Consider the following 15,085-nt stretch of genomic DNA (forward strand, 5'->3'; position numbering starts at 1 on the left):
AATTTCTCTTTTAAAGATTAATTTATCTGGCTATGATGAATTTCCAGTGGCATGAGTTCTGGAGATTTAGGGGGAATTCCTCCTATACTTTGTTTAAATGCATTGCCAGATCAGAAGATTTGAAAATGTAGCATTTGAATAATTGATTTATTTGCCTTGCTTTCCTTTTCTGCTTAAATCTTGTGAAACTTAATTACCATTGCTTTCTATAAACCAATTAACTGCTCTCACCCTTCTTATTTGGCTAATAGTGCAAAACACTAACAGTGTTTTGTTTTGTGAGCCAAAGTAACCAGTACCAGTGTTATTGTGGCTGGCCCGGAGATTTACTCTATTGTATGGGTATTCTATAAAGCTATGGACTACATGATGACCCTTCTGAGTGGGGATCCTACTTGCAGATCCACGAGAAAATACATTTCCCTCAGGTGAAGATCACGTAACAGCAGTATATAACATTTTCAGGAGCCTCAGTGTTCTATCTCCAGGTTGCCCCTAGACAATTATAAGCAAGCTATAGCACCTGCAAGACTCCAGATGCCAGAATTGATTTCCACTGATGATGGTGGTTGGTTGGCTTTCATTCTGGAACATCCTCAGCAGTGTATTGGTGGCTCTGAAACTGCCTTCATAAACAGAATTTTGCTTCAGGACAAAATACAAATTATGGACGGGATAAAAACCCAAGAGTTTACAAAGCAGACTGATTGTTTTCCATACCCAAGAGGGGCGGGATGAAGAGGTAGGAAGTTATTTTCCAAAAGTGGAGCATTTCCATAGCCATCCCTCCAGCTGCACCATCCCTGATCCTGCTGTTGTTGTTACACCAAACAGAATAAGAGGGAAAATCTCTGTGGCAGTGCAAACAGACAGAGCAAAAGATGCCAGACAGGAAAGGAGTTCCAGAGAGAGTACCTGAATAGCAACGGGGGGACAATTTCTCTGTGTCGCCAGGATGCAGATTTTCTGATTCAGTTCTGTGACTTAAATGACATTTAAGCTGTTTGGACTCATTCTGGTCATATTAGTTTTGCCACCACAGGGTGTCTCTGCATCTCTGCTAGCACCAAAGGCTTTGGTGGCCTTTAATGGCAGTCTGCAAGCTTCAGGGAAGGTAGGGCTAAAGGAAATGTCCCCCAGATCAGCTGTGGATTTTCCTCAGGTTTGTGAGCCTTCTTGGATTGGAATGGTGATGCTTTCATTAGCTGGTAGGAAATTCTATTTTTAGCAGCTACAGTGCAATGATGTTGTTTAATTTGGTTTAGAGACCTCTCTGGTACCACTCTGGAGGAAGCCACAGCCAGATGATCTGGGGCACTGGTGTAGCTTCAGCTGATTCTGCACTGTGCTCACAAGGCCTGAGGTGTTCTCCCTGTAGTGGAACACTTCTGCTAATTTCTGATTTCTAATTTTCCTGACTGCCATTTCACCTTTATGCTTGTGTGGATATTTTCTGTTCCTCTTCAATAGGGATAAAGGTGGCATGGGGTCAGCACAAACACTATCATTTGCTTCGTTTACTCTGGATAGTTTGTATAATAAAACATCTCAATGTGTTGGATTTGGAGTCTTCCAGGTTTTTTGGTTTCGTTGGGTATTTTTTGTTTGGTTGTTTGGTTTTTTGTTTGTTTGGGTTTTTTGGTTTGTTTTTTTTTTTTTTTTTTTTTTTTTTTTTTTTTTTTTTTTTTTTGAGACTTGTGAGCTTTGGTCTAGCACCAGCACTTGTTCCACGCTGCATGTAATAATGACTGGAAGTGAGACCACAGAATGGGCAGGAAGGTCTGGTGGAAGATGTCTCAGTCCCAGAAGCTCCTGACCTCACAAGCCAGGAATGACTCGTTACTTTCTCAATATTCAGGTGTGGCTTGGGTTTAAAGATGAAGGTGAGAATGTCCCTGGTAGCAGGTTGTGCCTGTGTTTGGTGCCAGCCTGGGTGTGGGTGCTGCTGTGGCATCACACAAGCAATCACATAAATGTATCATATAAACAATCATATATATATATATATAATATATGACATGAATGTATCTTTGTCTAGGATATCCGAAAAGTAAACTCTCCTCGGCACAGAAGGAAGGAGGAATTCCAGATGAGAAATGCTGAGCTAAGTAATCTGTGGGTGGATAAAGCTGGGCATCTCCTGATTGTCATCAGGGCGTACCAATTGGTTGAAACTCCATCTTCACATAGAGAAAATACAGTTTGAAGTGTTTTTTACTTCCATCAGGAAAAGTTTCTATGGCCAGGCTCTCATGAGTGTGATCTATTAGCGAAAAACCTAAGGCCCAAAGTGGTGCCCAAAATGTCCAAGTGGCATTTATTCATTCATGCAGACAATTGGCTCCAGCAGAAGAGACAGAATGCAGTGGCAGGAGGTATGAGGAGTCTTTAATGCAGTGAGCAAGCTCTCAGGCAGCAGAGGAGAAGGGAGAGGTTCCTGTGAGTGTCACTCTGAGTAGTTCTGTATTTCCTCAGAGGGCTGATCCCTTCAGAGCTGACAGCCCGTGGCTTACATCTGAGCCAGGCTGTGATAACACCTGAGCCCAGATTGGGGCAATAGCTGGGTGTTCTGGGCTGTGGGTGCTGTCACGTTCCCTGGCTACATTCTGCATGAAAATACTCAGCTGGCTGATGACAAACTATGAAATTTGCATTGATGCCTTGCTCACTCCCAGTAACTGGGGTGGTTTTGCCTATTGCTTTGAGGAACAATTCACCTTTTCTTGGATTTCCACATCAGAAAGCACAGATTTGATCTGATGACACTTGCACTTTATTCCCAACAGGCACCCCAAGATTTGAGATCTAGGTACCTAGCAAAGCTTGCTAGGTACTTGCCTTACCCAAATACCTGGTTGGAATGGCCAGGGCTGGCTGCCACTGACACCCATGGAAAATTAGTGAAGGCAGTGACAGGTGAAGCATCTTTTCACAGATGAACAAGGTATCATTGCGGCAGCAGTGTTAAATGCCACTTCTTAAAAAACCATGCAGACTTTCTTATTCCTTCACCTCTGTTTAGAGTATGTGAAGGCCTTGGTTTGCATGCAGAGGAAGATGTGCTGTTTCAGAGTTTCAGTTCTGCACAGGGGAATGGGGCATGCAGGGAGGTGTTGATATTCATGGAGGGTGAGGCTGGATGCCTGGATTGAGGCCGAATGTGAGGTGACGTCTAAAGCAGAAGCAAGGGCTGTACTTCCTCTGAGACATGACCTTCCCAGAATCAGTGCTTGATCTGGTAGCTTATCTGTCTCTGGATTTGCTCTGTGGGTTTTCATCCACAAGTGGATGAAACGACACGCACGACAGCGTGGGATCGAACGGCAGCACCTTCCGTCATTCTCTTCCTTTAAAAAACGCTTCTTTCTAGCGAGGAGGGGCAGCAGGGAGATTGTTAAAGAAACACTCCGCGGTTCCCACCGGGCCCCGCAGGTGCGGCCGCAGCGAGCGCGCTCCGTGACCGCACCCGGCGCTCCGTGACCGCACCCGGCGCTCCGTGACCGCACCCAGCGCTCCGTGACCGCGCCCAGCGCTGCCCCCGCCGCCCGCCCGGAGCGCTCCGCGGCCAGGAGGGTGTGCAGGGGCGCTCCGAGCCTCGCCCCTGCTCCCAGCCGCTGCTGCGAGGCGCAGGCATGCTCAGTAGCCGGTGCCTACCCCTCCTCTCCCAACAGCAGCGCCTGCAACAGTAGGAGCCGGCTGGCAGCGGGCGCGGAGCCGAAAGCCATCTTTGCTGGAGAGGAGCCGGCGCAGCCGCTCGGCCCCCGCTCGCCATGTGAGTACCGGGGATGGGGATGGGGAACCTGAGCACCCGCTGGCTCTGCCGCAGGGCACCGGGGCACTCGTGCCGCCGGGGGTGGGCACGGGCCGGGGGTGGGCACGGACACGGACACGGACACGGACACGGGCGGGGATGGACACGGACACGGGTGGGGATAGACACGGGCCGGGGATGGACACGGGCCGGGGATGGGCACCGTCCGGGGATGGACACGGACACGGGCCGGGGATGGACACGGACACGGACACGGCTGCCAGGGCGGGGGCTCGGCAGGTGCCGCGCTCGGAGCTGCGGCAGCACCGCCCGTCGGACCCGCTGCTGCTGCTGCTGCACCTGAGCGCACGGATGGGCTCTCTCCGTGTTTATCCAGCAGCCCGGGGGTTACCGACACGTTTCTAGTCGGATTCATGCTGAAAAGGGAAGGCCGGGCCAAGATCTTCAACAGGTTCGAGTCAGGGTGGTTCAATTGCATGAGTCACCCGGCGCTGCTGCTCCACCGCAAACGGGTCCTGTTTGTTTTCCGTCTTTAATGAAATGTTCTCTCGCAGACGGTGGCTGGCTGATCAGTCCAGCCTCACCTTCTCCGGTGCCAATGGCTTCCTGTCAGCGGTGCTTGATAGTAATCTGTTCCTTCTTGTTCCTATCTCTCCAAATACCTGTTCCAAGTTTTTACATGGAGCATTAATGGAAGCATTAGCGTTCCCTGCTAGGCAGCGATGAAACCCCCAAAGTCCATTCTGAAACCAGGAGTGTGCTGAGGTAAATAGGAATTGATCAGACCCTTCTTCATTCACAAAAGGATTCAGGCAGCTGAATGCATCATTTTACTATTGCCTCATTTCATTGCTCATTCCCGGTGACCCTTACGGGAGAGCCCGGGGAGATGTCTCAAACAGTCATTTGTGCTGGTACTGGGTGATCCTGTAAGAACTGGAGCTTGGTTGATTCAGAGAACATGAGGAGTGCAGACTGTCTTGGAAATCTGTGAATAAATTGCTTTAAAAATATTTCCAATATTTCCAACTGTTCTTCAGGAGGCATTTTCAAAATAGAGTCTGCAATCACATATTAGCTTTTGTCTTTAATGCTGTTTCCTATATAGTATCTCAGACAAGAAGCTTTTGTTCGTGTTGTCCAAAATATTTCTGAAGCAAGGAACTCCTTGGAATTCATAAAGGCAACTTTGTAATAGAGGATTCCTTATGCAAACACCGAAGCCTGTCAGTTAAAGCCAGTTCATTGTAGGCTCCTGTTGCCTAGCTGTGTTTCTGTTGAGCCAGATGATGACATCAAACACTTCTATTTGTACGTGAGCTGTTCTTCAATGATTAATATATGAGTTTGCTGCTGCAGTTCGGCACAATCGGAGCTGTTCTGACACTAAGCAATAATCAGATGATGTTTAACTTAACCCGTGTGTGTTTCAGTCTTGGTGTATGTAGGTTTTCATGAAGTAGAAAGGGTGATACTGATATAACTTGGTCATACTTCTTCTGTAGGGCTTTACATCAGACTGCTGACAAAAATTAGAGGAAAATGGGAAAGCAGTTTTTGTCTAATTTAGCCAAATGGACATTGAGTTTGATAATCGAAAAAAAAATTAAGACAAACAAGCACCTTGTCATTGGCAGTGTCAGTTGGCTTCTGTTTCACTGTCAGATGTTGTAATGAAACCTTTCCTTTGAACAACTCCATGGATGTCTTGTCCCAGTAGCTGCTGAGCTGCTGCTGAGCTGCAGAGGTGTGGGTGAGCTCCTGCCTTGCAGCAGCAGCTGGGTTTGCCTGGCTATCAGAGCCAGCTGCTGGTGAGCACCAAATGCTCTCTGGAGGTCCCTTCTCCTGCTGTGCCACCTGTGGGAGTGCTGGGCTCCTCCTGTGTCTGTCCAGGCCTGCTCTGACACTCACGGTGCTGGGACTTCACTGCTGGGATAAAGATCTGCCTGGGCCAGGTGCCAGCCCCACCCAGCCCGGTGCTGTCCCCTGCAGCAGCTTGCAGGGTTTGCTCAGGGAAGGGTACAGAGGTGTGCCAAGGTATTCCCAGAATACTTTCCCAGTTTCCAGCTTATGAAAAGGTCTCCAGCTTGGGGAGTGTCTGAACCTCAGGAGAGTTCTTAGTATTTCATGAGTCCTGGTGGGCCTTGTTCTCTCAGTAAGGTGTCCGGGTGCTCAGTTTGTAGTGTCCTGGGGTGAGGAGCTCTGCAGTTGGACCATACAGCGTGTGGAAGCAGCTCCCTGTTGGTTTGGGCTGACATGGAGCAGGTTCTGCCTGATCTCACTCTTGTAGTGGAAACCAGAGAACAGCGTTCCTTATTCACCATGTTTTCTGTGACCCGTGGTTGTGTATCACCCCAGCAGACCTGCATGATCCACCTCAGGTGGGAATCTGTCCCCGTGGCCTCTCACAGTGAGCACAGCCCAGGACAGGTGAGATCCATTCAGGGAACAGAACTTTCGTCTTTATGCAGCAGAGGAGGGGCCGCTGTAACGTCAAAAGGCTGAATGAAAGAAGGACATAAAAGGTATTTAAAGCAAGGACGGAGAAAGATTAGACCTGCCAGCAGAGCTGGGAGAGATTTTCCAGGTGTGAGGAAGAGCATACAAACTCATTTGGAGGAGATGTGAGAAGCGGTGAAGGACAAAATGGTGCTCAGAGTTGAGTGCTCCTGAGCTCTGTTCCTTGCTGGAAAACAGGCCAAGAGCAGCAGGTGAAGTGGTGGTTTTGTCTGGTTTACAATGGTCACAGCTCAGTGGGTCATTCCATACAATAGCAGCTCAAGGCATCGTGTCATCTGCTGTCCAGCCAGCTCAGTGGCCAGGCTGCAGGGCTCCGCTGCAGGGACACCTTCAGTGAGACACCAGCAAAGCACCTGGCTCCCCCCAGGGCAAAATCCCGTCTCATTCCCCAGGCAGCAGCTAGAGCTTCTCAAAACAATTGTTCTTGTGCCTGTTTTAGAGCAGCAAGGAGGTGATGGGTGGGATTAAAAGGTTCCAGCAGTAGCAGTGAGTCTGTTCTGGTTGAATGCCTGTTCAGTTTCTCTGAGAAGAATGTCGTGACTATTGTCTCCTGTTGTTTGTAGAGCAGTACTTAGCCCTGCTTTTGTGGGCATAATTTTATAAAACTTGTCAAAATCTCCCTGCCCTTTTCTTGTACTAATCTTGTACTATTAAGTATAATCCTCTTCACAGTCCTGATCCACTGCTTGCAGGGAGTTCAGTGCCTTACAGAAGTGCATACAGCCAGGGCATGGCCTGGGGAAGTCCAACAAGCATGGAATGGAGGGATACTCGTTCAGAGTGCTGCAGTGTTCCACGCTGTGTCTGTGCTCTCTCAGAAATGTGCTCCACAAGAGCTCCATGGATCCATTGTGCAGGAAGATGGGAGTCCCTGGAGCTCTGGGGGTTTCATACCTGCTGGCCAGCTGCCTCAGACGCAGCCAGCCAAGGTCAGGAGTGACATTTGATGGCATTCTGCCTCCTCCTGCAGCCAGCCAGAGGGACTGATGGCTTGGGACTGGTCCACACAGCCATGGCTGGGGAGCTGCTCTTCTGATCTAAGGGATGTCATGTTGCTTGTAGTGAAAATAACCAGGCTGTTCTCAGAGCAGCAGGGCTGTGTACATTGGAAAAGGATGCTGAGAAGTGGGAAGCACCCCATATTCAGCACAGTTCTGTCCTGACCCGTGTGCTGGTTCTGAGGCTCACAGCTCTTAGTAAGAGCCTTGAAGTCAGTGTATTAGGAGTAGGAGCTGCTGCTTAATCTGCTGCTGGAGACGTGACCAGGGGGATTCATGTGTTTTATTCATTGTTGGCTTCCCCTGACTTGCTCTCATGTGGCATTGTGCAGACCCCGATCAACTTCATGTACTGCAGGAGAAATAAATGCTCCCAGCTCACATGAAGTGTTGTTCCTTATACACTCAACTTGCCATTTGAAGTAAGGGTGGCCCAAGTAGGTAATAAATCTTTTGGATATTTGGGTGATGAATGTTTGAAAGTGTAGAGATCAAACTGTGTGGTGTCTTGAAGGCCTCAGCCAAGGAAGTAATCTCAAAAAGGGAGCTGATGGGAAGGATATGTGACAAGTACAGGCAGAGTTTATGTGTCCTAATAAACATTCTTCCAACCAGGCTGATATGAAGTAGATAAAACTCAAACTCAAGTAGTTTGGAGGTCCCTTTCCTTGTGACTTAGCTCTCCTTCATTCTGCTGTGCATCACTGCAGCTTGTTCCCCTTGACTCCCAGCATTTCCACTGATAGTTCAGCTGTGGGGTGACTCACAGGACACTGAGAGTGGCTGCAGCAGCAGATGAATTGTTCTGGCAGAGGAACACTTCTCCTTCTTCAGGAACTATTTCCATAGTTAATGTCTTCCTGAAGAATCAGTGATCAGGCTGTAGAGCAGCAGGCAAAGCCGTGTTTGTGTGCAGGTGTGCAGAGGATGTTCCTGGGGGGGATGGACAGGCAGGGCTGAGGGGAGGAGAGAAATGGATCCAGTGTTCTCCCTCTCTCCCCTTGGCTGCCGCTGGGCTTTTTACCAAGCAGCCACGTCCAGGGAGAAAGGGTGGAAGGTGGGAAAAGAGAGAGCAACCAGTCCCACAAACTCTCAGTTCTGTGCATTCGAGTCATTAATCACCAGACAAAGAAATCAGAAATTCTGAACACCAACATGCTCCTCTGCCACCATTGGTGGGATGCAGAGCCCATGGAAGTTGGGAATTGCTCCCTGACAGCCTCAGCCAAATGTTTACAGCTCCAGCAGGAGCAGCACAGGCGGGCAGCAGGAAGCTCAGGCTGACCAAACTGTTTGTTTTAAGCAATTACAACTCGAGAGAGAATATTCTCTCTCCTGCGTCACTCGGCACTCTCTGCTGTCATTATTCATGGCCATTACCTGCAATTACCCAGCCCGGGTTTCTGTGATGATGAAATTCCCTTTTTCCTGTGTCTGAGCACTCTAAACCCTTTTGCATTATTCACTGCAGAAGCATCAAGTGATTGCAAGGGGGTGTTTTTTTAACTGCTCAGCTATGACAACCTCATGTTTTTTCAGTGTAAATTAATGAGTAACTCATTGAAATAGAGCTGTCTGTACCTTTGCAAGTGTTCTGTTGTTTGCAGTTGTATTGCTGCTTCTGTACTGGGTGATATAATTAGAATGGGAGTTTCTGACCAAATAATCTGAATTAGGTGATCCAGTTCCTTGATCTTTTTGGATGAAAAATTTAATAAGTAAAATAAAAGTATTTATATTTCAGAATAAATGAGAGAAAAATTTGATATTTCATGTGTTTTAACTTGCACCTGGACTCAGTATCACAGCATCAAAATAGAACTCTTCTGGAAAGTCGAGATTCTCCTGGGATCACCTTTTAGAAGATAAACCCCATAAGGAGTTGTGTTTTGTTTAGTTTGGTTTTTTGATTGTTTTAAAGCACATTCTCATCTTTTTCATCTCTCTCACTGCATTGTAGCACACTTCCTGTGTGAGCCAGTAGATGTATGGTAATGGTTTCCAATATGTGGTCACTGCATGTTTGGAAGCATCAGAGAGCTGAAAGTTTGTGTTTGTGGGGGGGTCTGTGCTGTGACCTTCACTGGAGGTTTCATTGTTCTGAAACCTGCTGGAACCACACAGAATTGCAACAGCCCTTGCAAGCAGCTGCAGAGAGAACCAGAGCTGCTGGGTGGTGGGAACATCCCAGAGGCTGTGACGGGTCCTGTCCCATCCAATGGTCTCCCTGTGCTGGAGTCTGGGCAGGCAAAAACGTGTCCACAGTTTCCAAAACTCCTTCCGTGATCTGGCAAAGAGTTGAAGAGAAGGAACACAGTGTAAGTGTTGAATTGAACTCTTCTTAATGCTTGGTACTGGATAGGTGCTGGTTTTCTTTTAACATGCTTACACAAGATCCAGCTTGGAATTTATATGTAGAAATTTTAAAATTTTAATTGGCAATTGAAATTTGAAAAGTGACCAGTATTAAAATGCAGTCATTGTAGCAAAAGTGTTTTTTCTTATTTCCTATTCTGGAAAATGTGTTGTTATGAAATTATCAAAATACTTCTTTGCATTCTAGGAAATGAAGTTGGAAAATTTGGTTTGAAGTAACTTCTTGAAGGACTTCTTGCAGGGCCTGTGTTGAGGAGAGATGTTTTGAAAATTGTTTTGGGAGCTAATAAAAGATCTGGCTGGATGGTGTCCTGAGCAAGTCCATCTAATGGGCTCTGCTTTGAACAGATGGTTGCACATAATCTCCAGAGGTTGCTTCCAACCTCATTTCTTCTCTGGTTCTGTTTGAAAAGGTCAGTCATAATTGAGTATGTTGGAGTTAATTAAACTAACATTTGGCTGTTTCCCAGACATTCAAGATCTTGACGTTTCATCCATGATAACTTTAATTTTCAACCCATTGGCAGTGGATGCCACAGAAATACCTCTGATAGAATGGGAAAACATATGGTGTTCAGGAAGGGAGGGAATGTAGGAGCTTGGAAAAATGCAGATCACTGGAATGCATTATTAAATTTGTCTTGAATACAGAAGTTTGTGTTCTTCCCACAGAAAACAAAACCCAGATTCTCTGCAAGTGAATTCGCACCTTTCATCTCCAGTACAGGCTTCTGCAGCTGGGTGTCAGCTCCCAGCTCTCTACAAGTGTCTCACAAGTCCCTGAGAGTCTGGGAAAAGCCATCGTGCTGTTCCCTTGTAAGTGCTGCCCCAGCAGGGCAGAGTGATGTGTTTAATAAAACCAAATGTGTTTTTACCAAATGGGAGTGTCCAGACCCACACTGGAGGGGAAGGAGATCTCCCTGCCTGCAGCAAGGAGAGGGGTCCTCACAGCAGGCAGGAGTGGTGCTGGCCAGGGCAGGAGCTGATGCCGTGGGGTGACTCCCTAGAACAGAGGCTGGGCAGAGTTGGAGAATAAAGTGGGTATTTATTGACTGGGCAGTCACAGACTCCCAAGCTACACCCAAGGTGGACAATGGGCACCAGTTTTTCAGAAAACTGTAAGTTTGTAAGTCATTTACCCCCAGTTTGCTCCCCCCAACTCACTTTTGTTTGTACTTTTTGGAGTCTGAGGCTGTGGGGTGTCCTTGGATCTCAGGCCCAGAGGGATTGTGTTGTCTGGCCCAAGTGTGAAGACAGTAGCTAACACTCTGTATGGAGTTTGGAGATATGCACTGATGCAGTACAGGATCTGAAAAATATGAAAAATGAAAGCTTAAGGCATCATCAGAAACTGGAAGGATCCCTAGCTCAGCTCCTTCCCTGCCTCTCCAGATCTCCTTCCTCACACTAGATTCTGTGTGCCTCTAAGGAGGTGAGCAGTGGGCTTCCCATGCAAACTGCATTTCTTGGTGGAATCAGTCTCTCAACCTTCACAGCGAGTGATCCACCCCATGCACTCAGCTCTGCTGAAGCCTGGAGCCTGTGTGAGGGCAGGTGTGCATCCGTGGAGGAAAAGTTTTGGGAACTGGCAGCCTTGGCTTCTCAGCATCCCCCTGCACACACAGAAATTCTGTCAGGGGTGCTGGCTCTGCCAGCTGGGGGTGGTGTGATGTGCTCAGGGCTTTTTTGGACACTGAGGTCCTGGATCGTGTGATGTGTCAGCATTTTAGAAATGTAAGGATACTGATAAAGCTTTCCTAGAAATTATGAAAATCATTAATTGTCCCTAAACCCACTTGTTATCTGCTTCAGGGGGTCAGTGGTTAGAAATTGCATTTGTTCATTTGAATTCACATACAAAAATAGCTCCTCTCTATCTGCTAGTGACTGGCCCTGTGCAGGGCCTTAATCACAGTGTGCTGCAGCAAGGCAAAGGGCACTGCTGCTGGAAAGCACAAACCTGCTCTGCTGGCACAGACTAATGCATGGCTCAGTGTTTTGTACATTATTTTGGAATTTAGAGGGGGATTCTAAGCCTGTGCATTCCTTATTGCTGTCAGTGATCCTGAGCAACACTAAAAGAAGAGACAAAACTTTCTGATCCCCTCTCCCCCTCACTCATTTTAGGCTGGCTTGTGGGAAATCTTTCTGAACTGCAGCTGGGTTTGCTGGTAGCTCTGACAGATTTCCTTCACCTATCCAGCAGTATCCACTTCCAGTGTGTGCACAGAGACAGCACCTGCAGCCAGCACCTGCCTCCTGTGCTCACAGTTCAGGTGGGAAGGGGAAGGGAAGCAAAGGAACAAAGGGCTTTAATCAATAGCAGCAAAAACATCCCGAGGGCACTGAGTGCCAGAGCAGCCCTTCCAGAAGGCTCTGGGCATCGGGCTGTGTTTGCACCTCAGGAGGTGACGGGGCTTTGGTGATGGCCTCTGTCCCACTGGCTCACCCGAGGGTTTGTAGGCAGAATTTGCTGAGCTGGTGTCAGAGCTGTGGCTGGGAGCCCTTCTGCTGGTTGGCACTGGGACAGCTCCCTTGGGAGTGGGCACTGCCAGGGTGAATCAGCAGATACCCTCCTGGAGCCACTGACAGCCTGGATATCCCAAGAGTTTAGCAGAGATCCCACCAGGCTATAAAAGTCTGCTGTGAAATGTTTGACTTCTTCTTTCCAGCAGAGAGCTGTACAGTCATTCCTGACAGCTGAGCTGGTCTCCCACACACATGTGAAGATCACACAATGACATTTTTCAGCAACTTTGTTTACTAGATGATACAAATACAAAAATATTTCAAGTCACTTAACTTGATGCTTTTTTCTTTGCGTTGAACATTTTAGTCAGGGGGAGGGAATGGCAAGGCAGAATGTGCCCCACACGTCTTGGCATGCTGACAGGAATCACATTTTTCACGTCAGTCTCTGTTGCTTCACGTACATGAAGCGATGTGTTCCCTTGTATTTCATCTCTGGGACTGGTCTGTGGCTCCAGCAGAGGGAATGTTAAAGCACAGACCTTTCCATCAGCGTGCTCATTGCCCTTCCAGTGACAAGCACTTTTATGGGCTTGACTCTAGGGGAGAAGGAGCAGATTTGATTAAGTTCTGTGCAGACTGAGATGTCTTAGCAGCTGAACAATCTCCTGACAGAAATCACAGCTGACAGGTGCTTTTCTTGTTTAACCCCCACCTGGCAAAGCCAGTTATGCACTCTGCAAGTTGGTGTTTTCCTCGTTGCTGACTCCCAGAGAGCTGTTTGCTGCTCCCTCACCAGCACAGCTTTGGAAATAGAGCCTGTTGAGTCCTGCTCTGCCCCTGCCAGCCCTTCCTGTGCAGGAGCAGCCTGGATGGTGAAACCCGTCATGCAGAAAGAAGCACTTGGAGTAAAACATAACAACTAGAGTCAAACACGAACTATTTGGGCAGAAGGAAGAACAGCTCTGAGTGTTTGTGTGTATGAATCAAGAGAGGGAGGGAATCAGGGACTGCACGGAGCAGAGTTCCTCCCCAGAGCCCCCCTGTTCCTGTGTGCTGGCAGTGACCCAGGGCCACCAGGAGTTCTCACTGTGGTCTTGGAGGAGTCTGCAGGTCTTGTGTCAGTGAAAGGACTCCAGCAATCCCCCATTTGGCAGCACGGAGTGGTTGCAGGTGTCGAATCCCCTCAGGAGCTGAAGTGCTGTGCAGCAAAGGGGGAACAGAAGGTCATACCTGTGTGGGAAGGTGAATCCAAAGTGCTCAGAGGCAGCACGGCTGTGGCTGGACCAGGCTCAGCTCAGAGCCAAGTCATTCTGTACAAGGTGCTTTCCCTCTGAGCTGCTGCAGGAGCATTGCACAGTGTGAAGGGAAACATTTAAAAAAGTAGCAGAGGGTAGTTTAGAAGGTAACTCCCGATGAATTAAGCATTACTTACTTTGCTGAGTGAACGTGAAAAATCCCCAAATATTGCAAAATATTAAACATTTAACAAAACCTAAACAGCAACTGGCCAAATGTTTGTTTAATTTAAAGCTTCACTTTTATTTTTTTGTCCTTTGGTGCTGGTGCTTGTCTCTGTGTCTGTTCTAGTGCTTCTTGTGTGTTTACAGCAAAGGCATCTGTTTCCTCAAAGTGAAGCACAGTATTTGTGCTTCACTGTTTGGGTACATGTAATCATTTGTAAAACTCCTCTAGTGGAAAGGATTTTTGCAGGGGCTTACATTTATTTCTCTTGTCTTTGCTTTGCTTTGAAACCTATTGAGCAGGTTGCTGATGGGATTTTTCAGGTAAATGACAAAGGACTAGCAACAGCAACTCATCCAACAGCCTGTCAGGGGTGACAGGAGACAGGATTGCAGCAATTCCTTTGTGTTGTCAGATGAACAATGGGAATCCCTCTGCTCTGAGCTACAATTTCCTTTAATTTGGTCAAAGTAGAATAATCTGCATTTATTCTTCTTGGCTGTCTCTTTGAGAGAATAAACTAGGCAAACTCTGCTCATTCTTTCATAACAGAACAGACTGGATGTGGGCTGGGGTCAGAATGAAATTAATTTTGAATATGTGAGGAGTTGAGGTGAGGGCCTCGACTCTTTCTGACAGAATTTTGAATTTCTGAAAAGCCTTTGCATTTTCTGTTCTGACAAGCTCCAACCTGGCAAACCCTTTTTTTGGGTGCAGCACAGAAAACTGAGAATGATCATGATGGACAAGGCTTCTTTTACTTTGACCTCACATCCCAGATGAGAGCACCATGTGTACCTCAGCGTTGGAATGAGGCACGTGAGAGGTGGTGTGACCTCTCAGCAGGCCTAGCAGCACAATTCTCTCTCAGAATGGAGACCTGACAAAGCAAAGCTTTATCTCTGTCCAAACTTCCTTCAGGAGCATCTGGGACTCTGGCTGTTCTGCTGTGTAGGTGCAGAGGCCGTGTGGAGCCATCCTTTCCAGCCAGAGAGCTCCTCAGCAAAGGCTGTGTCTGCACTGAACACGAGCAGCGAGGAGAGAGCATTTCTGCCCTGCTGAAATCAAACCCAGGGCAATCTCTGTGTTCAGAGCTTTACCTGAGCCATAACTTTGCTGTCCCTGCGTGTCCATCAGGGCAGGAGCACAGGCTTTGGGGGTGGCAGAGCTGCTGCTGTTCTCTTCAGGCTGCAGCCACGGAGGGGCTCAGTGAGGAGCTCACAAGGACACAGTGCCTGGGATGTCCAGAGATCACTCTGCCTCTCTGTTGTACAGAGAATGAAATTACTGCTGTCTCTGCCTTCTGTCTGCAAAGCAGAACAAAGGGAAGAAGGAAAAAAAAAGAAAAATACTCAAGGACTTTGTTTGGTCATCTTCAATTATTAAACCATTGCCCAATTAGTGGGGGCTTGTTTGGAACTGGGAACTCCGTATAGGCACTGCCATAACCAAGGCAGGGTTCTTCTTGAGAAGCCTTTACTTTTCC

The 15,085-nt window shown here is 47.7% G+C and overlaps 1 protein-coding gene across 1 annotated transcript in view; it reads left to right on the plus strand.

The window, feature by feature from the left end:
- The first annotated feature begins 3,552 nt into the window (after positions 1-3,552).
- The window catches only part of LOC100232098 (vesicle-associated membrane protein 2), a 53,182-nt gene continuing 41,649 nt past the window's right edge, over positions 3,553-15,085 (plus strand). Inside the window, exon 1 of the mRNA XM_030280694.4 lies at positions 3,553-3,772. Within this exon, the coding sequence (XP_030136554.1) occupies positions 3,771-3,772 (2 nt within the window). The 5' untranslated portion in view covers positions 3,553-3,770. The remainder of the gene's footprint in view (positions 3,773-15,085) is intronic.

Source organism: Taeniopygia guttata, chromosome 9 (genome assembly GCF_048771995.1).
Source record: "Taeniopygia guttata chromosome 9, bTaeGut7.mat, whole genome shotgun sequence".
Classification (NCBI taxonomy): Eukaryota; Metazoa; Chordata; class Aves; order Passeriformes; family Estrildidae; genus Taeniopygia; species Taeniopygia guttata.